Source organism: Salmo trutta, chromosome 17 (assembly GCF_901001165.1).
Source record: "Salmo trutta chromosome 17, fSalTru1.1, whole genome shotgun sequence".
Lineage (NCBI taxonomy): Eukaryota > Metazoa > Chordata > Actinopteri > Salmoniformes > Salmonidae > Salmo > Salmo trutta.
In genome coordinates, this window is record NC_042973.1 from 46,743,145 (window position 1) to 46,749,144 (window position 6,000).

General features: G+C 43.6%; 1 protein-coding gene across 1 annotated transcript in view; it reads right to left on the reverse strand.

Moving 5' to 3' along the window:
- LOC115152305 (terminal nucleotidyltransferase 4A) overlaps nucleotides 1-4,392 on the reverse strand; it is a 45,850-nt gene extending 41,458 nt beyond the window's left edge. Inside the window, exon 1 of the mRNA XM_029697061.1 lies at nucleotides 3,527-4,392. Coding sequence (XP_029552921.1) covers nucleotides 3,527-4,101 — 575 coding nt within the window. The 5' untranslated portion in view covers nucleotides 4,102-4,392. The remainder of the gene's footprint in view (nucleotides 1-3,526) is intronic.
- Between the last annotated feature and the right edge of the window lie 1,608 nt (nucleotides 4,393-6,000).

A 6,000-nucleotide genomic window follows, 5' to 3' on the forward strand; every position in this document is an offset into this window, starting at 1 on the left:
TTCTGATAGAGTATGAAAAGCTGTAGTCCAGGTGGGGGGGATTGGTTGGAATAACTTATTAACGTTACAACCATGTTTTCTGACAGTCTCTTATCTATCAGAATGGTAGGCGATGACAGTTTGTATAAACTCACTAGAAGGCAAAGTTAAAGGAACATAAAACTAGGTTACTCACAATAACCATAGTGCCATTTCTACAGGAGTTGATATGATTTCCAAGTTCTCTGTTGCTTATTCTGACAGGGCGAACTGCAGCACTAATAAACTGTCCGTCAAGTCTCAAAACAGTTTGCGATGTTGCTGGAAATAATCATAGAAACGCTGCGGTTAGGGTGAATCTTGTCTCTTTAAAAAAATGCTTGTTTCTCCCAAAGCAAATTGTTGTCACAAAAAGAAACATTCCTGTCATTACAAAGTTTCTTCATGTACTCCTTCAGGGCAAAGAGTCGGCTGAAAAGTTACGAACCCCTTCGGCAAAACACAGGAGGGGGCCATAGATAATTATTATCTTCCCTGTGCTAGCGAAGGTGTTTCGAAAATGTTTCTCAGATCGCCTAAAAAAAAAAATTTTTTAAAGTTGTTAAAACCTGTGTGAGTGACGATGGTGTCAATATTGGAGTAGTTGACCAGAACCGTGGGCAGGAGGGAGTTGATGTCATGGACCTTGGTCAGTCCACAGATCATAAGCAGGCCAAAATCTCTCACCGTCGAGCTACCCACAATAATGGTGGTGATGGAATCTGATGGGGAAGCGATCTGCGGAACTGTGGTGGCCGTTAGGGAGGGTGCCACCGGGCAGCTGCCGGCTGTTAGTATACACCCAGGATCCGTGCAGACTCCTGGGGCTGGTAGGTCCGTCTCAAGAGGGGCAAAGCTGTTAAGATAGATGGATCAGATCTTATCGGATAGATGAAAGTGTGGCCAGACTGCCTCCCTAATCCTTGCGAGTGTCCAGTCTCCGGTGTTGAGCTTTTACATCTGTCCGTTGGATTGGGACAGATCAACGCCGCCCGACTCAGCAACAGCTTTGCTATAGGAGGCATTTAAAACTGAGATTCGATTTGCCTGGGTTACAGAAAGGTAGGTGTACTTAGAAAGCAGGTTATCCTTTTTCGCAGCTGAGCTAACAAACAGAGGATCTCTTCCCTAAGCTGCTTGATGGTGATGCATTTAGGGCAAGCACTCAAAATTGGCTAGGATTCTCCTCTATTCAATACTGGCCATGTAATTCTGACAAAGTAAAAATATATATATTAGAATAGCCTAACTGACCAACTCAGTGGCCTTGTGGTTAGAGTGTCTGCCCTGAGATTGGAAGGTCGTGAGTCAGACTGTAAAAATGGGACATGATGCATCTCAGTTTAGCTCTCAGCATTAAGGAGAACGATTGGGGGGTAACAACACATTGTAAAAACATTTAAAATAATCTGGCAATCAACTGGACCTTGATAAGCTGACTGGTGTGTTTGAGCAGGGTTGGATAGTAGCTCTCCAAATGGAGGGTTGACAGACCACATGGTTTTGAATCAGCTGCCCATCAGTGTAGTATTTTAATTTGTGGGGGTTTAAGTGCCTTGCTCAATGCCACAACAGCAGGAGATATGATACATTGGATAAGAGACCAGCAGCCTCCCATTGTCAATACCAGTGATAATAACTAAGGTTATTTTGTACAGTGGTTACTTGCATCATACAATAAAACAAGTGTCACCTTTTCTGAGGGGGGGGGGGGGGGGGGGGGCAAGTGACTTGAGCTTTCAGACAAGGAAAGAATCAGTCCTACATGCCCAAAGGCTAAAAAAAAGTGAATGTCAAGTCCTGGATAATATCAGTGTGGCAGTGCCATCCGTTTTGTCACCAAAGCCCCATATACTACCCACCACTGCGACCTGTACGCTCTCGTTGGCTGGCCTTCGCTTCATAATCGTCGCCAAACACATTGGCTCCAGGTCATCTACAAGACCCTGCTAGGTAAAGTCCCCCCTTATCTCCGCTCACTGGTCACCATAGCAGCACCCACCTGTAGCACGCGCTCCAGCAGGTATATCTCTCTGGTCACCCCTAAAGCCAACTCCTCCTTTGGTCGTCTCTCCTTCCAGTTCTCTGCTGCCAATGACTGGAACGAACTACAAAAATCTTTGAAACTGGAAACACTTACCTCCCTCACTAGCTTTAAGCACCAGCTGTCAGAGCAGCTCACAGATCACTGCACCTGTACATAGCCCATCTATAATTTAGCCCAAACTACTACCTCTTCCCCTACTGTATTTATTTATTTTATTTATTTTGCTCCTTTGCACCATATTATTTATATTTTAACTTTGAACTTTCTTCAAACTACAAATCTACCATTCCAGTGTTTTTCTTGCTATACTTTATTTACTTTGCCACCATGGCATTTTTTTGCCTTTACCTCCCTTATCTCACATCATTTGCTCACATTGTATATAGTCTTATTTTTTTCTACTGCATCATTGATTGTATGTTGTTCTACTCCATGTGTAACTCTGTCGTTGTATGTTGTCGAACTGCTTTGCTTTATCTTGGCAAGGTCGCAATTGTAAATGAGAACTTGTTCTCAACTTGCCTACCTGGTTAAATAAAGGTGAAATAAAAATAAATAAATAAAAATAAATAAATAAATAAAAATTGATTAGTTAGTAGCTGGGAACTTATGACAGTTTGCAGTGGAACAGAATTGTTTGGTAAGCTACTCATAGTTGTGCTGCGAGCCACTGGTACTGTTGGAGACCCCTGCGCTAGGCTATTAATACAGCAGAGGAGATTAAAATCTAAAGGTTGGTTTCATTTCTACATGTACAGGTCTCAGATCAGTGGTGGGGTTAACTGAAAGGCTCACAGAATGGGCCCTTAGCCATTTTAATCGTTTTGGGTGTAGGACCTATTTCTGATTCTGAAACTATACAGGATAGCTATGAAATATCCATAATTCAAGGAGCCCATACTATTCTAAAATCCTAAATGGAAAATTGAGGAATGCACGCTTCTCACTGAAAAACACATGCACCATGAACTTCTCAGTATGTCAAGTAGGAAGGAGTTTGTAGTCTGAACCAGATGAGTCATTGGAATGTAGCAGAGCTGAGCTAGCCTTGTTCAGATCTACCTGGTCATGTTCTGAGGAAGGAAACAAGACTGAGGATAATAATAGTGGTCTACTCCAATGTGGACCCCTACTCTTTCAACTCACATGATCCCAAATGTGTGCTTGCATGAATGAGTCTTATGATAAGACTTCACATATTCTAAACAACTGCTGCCGAATAGCACATATGATGTTCAGCGAAAGTCATCTTTATCAGTGATGAGCTAGAAAAGACAGGCAATGTGTGATCATTCTGTGTGAGAAATCTCATGTAGGTCGACTTATCAGGTGGCTATGACTTATTGGCAACACACACCAATGTCCCTCCCTGTGTTCTGTAATACATTGACATCCTGCCAGTTCAAACATGACACGTGTGTGTGTGGAGGAGTTCTGCTGCCCCCAGGCATCCTTCCTTACCCCAAAATCCCTGCAGAGTAGTTCCTGGTTTTCCAAGGCGTGCCTGTGTAACCAACTCCACGGCACCCAGCGTCGTCCACTGCAGAGTTACTGCCAATACTCAATAAACTGCGGTTAAATCCGAATGTGCTCGCTCGGTTGTCTCTTCTCCGTCTGTTCCCAAGTCCACATTCTCTCTCTCGTTCTCTCCAGCTAGCGAATGCAGTTCCGCCCACAACCCAAGGTCCACTACTACCCCTCCCCGCAGGATGCTGGTTGATATTTGTTTCCAATAAGTCGAATTTATGTTCTATTTCATTATCGCCTTTCGGATTGATCGTCCCTTGCATCCTCGTCTCACTGCTGCTCGTGACAGCGTCGGGGACTCCGTTCTGAATCACGTTTCCCGTGCCCCAGTTCACGGATCCCGTTGTACTAGGGCTCGTCTTGGTGGTGGGCGTGTTCCACACAGCAGAGCCGTGAATGTTATGATTACTCAAACTGCCCAGACCTTGTGTCGTTTCCCAAATATTCATCCACGCACTATTGGCAGGGCCGAGCTGTTCTGGCTGGAACCAGGCGATTCTTGGATCCATGGAGTGGAGCACACGGGCAAACGCAGCCGTGCACTTCGACACGCTAGGTGTGCGTAAGCTAGCTAACGATGCAGGAGGGTTGACAACTTCTGCGTCCAGTTTAAGGCAATTCCAATAATGTAGATGTAAACAACCGTATGTGTTAAAGACACTAAATTCCGTTGTGAGAATACATGATCTAAACGTCGAATACTTGCTAAGAACAAAACGTGACAGGCTATGTGCAAATTTTCTCCAGCGACTCCGTCAATGGCGGAGCTGATAACATTGCGCAAACTCCACTCTCGGGACAGTAGACTGGAGGTGGGCGGAGAGGGGTGTTTCGGATGTCACCAAGCTTGGACAAATTACTTCACTCCGGCTGCTGGGAAACAACACATCTGCTTAAAATATGAACAAACGAGACATACATTTATGTTTTATCTTATATTCCACGTTATTGAATATTTCCACAGCTATTTATTGCTATCTGTTTTGGCTGTGCCAATAATGGTCATAACCACTTCATTTCTCCACATGTCAGTCATTTTTACATGGCAGGAGAGTAACAATTCCAGGCAGAATAACCTACTGTTTTTTGGGGGGGGCAAACTCCAAAGTCCTCTGATAATACTAGTCCCATGCGAATCGACATCCCTGAGAAATGTCTGAGTTTGACAGGTGTTGCTCGCGGTTTGAGCAAGAAAACAGTAACTGATTCGATAAATAAACGAAGTGCTGCATATAGTCTATGTATGAAGGGCCTATAGTACGTGTATACGTGTATCGACTTTCACAGTGAATGCTTTTGTAAATACGTTTTGTGCGAATGAATTGAGCATAGTCAAATGCATCATAAACAAATATTGCGTCTATTTAATGCAACCCTTGCTGTTAATAGATCGCAAAGCAGCATACAACTGAGCTAAACGTTTGGAAAGGACAAGTTCTCTTTCTCATCCATAGCCTAAAAATGCATATCAAGTGCAAGTGCGCTGTTTCGCTCACATCTGAAGGCTGATGGAACCTCCAGGCTTCAGACAGAACTGTCCATTTATTGAAAAAAAAGAGAAAGAATTAGAGGTGGCAGTTTGGGAAAGAATAGTCCCGTCTGAATCGTGCTCAGGAATAACGGACATTCTGGGGTTATAATTACAAAACCAAAATTATTTTGTATTACTAGTCCCGTGCGAATAGGGCTTTAGACACAGATCAGATTACCTCCAATCAGATTACGTCCAAAAATCCTAACCTTCACCATGAGGTAGTAACATGCAAAATTATTTTAGATCAGTATCTAGAGTGGTAACTTCCTCTCCAATGTGAAAGCTGCGAAGATAAATCTTCGATCGATTGGTAGAGTCTGAGTTTATAGATATATTGGAAATGAGCGAGAATTGGGTCGTCACACTATGGTATCAAAGCAAATGTGAAGGTAGGCAAAGTGATTGAGGCCAAAAGGTTGATCTGTAGGAAAGAGAAAGAAGTGTAAGTTTATCAGTGCTACTGAGGTTTGAGAAGGTTTTGCCTGAAAAAGGGGGCGACATGTAGCCTAGTGCGTTGGACTAGTAACCGAAAGGTTGCTGGATCGAATCCCTGAGCTGAGAAGGTACAAATCTGTCGTTCTGCCCCAGAACAAGGCCGTTAACCCCGGTAGGCCGTCATTGTAAATAATTTGTTTTTACCTGACTTGCCTAGTTAAATAACAACCCTCGTCGAATATTAAAAACAAGATACAATAATGAGAAGTATCCACCAATCCAAAGAAAGGATAGGCGGGAGCTAGACAGCACACTGGCGGCTCAGAGTAGGCGTTCCCTAACGGAAATATGAAAATATATGCTAGAACGCGCCAATAGGATCTCGCTAGCTCGTGCTTGGCTCTGCCCACCTCCTTGCTTGTTCTGCCCACTATGACTA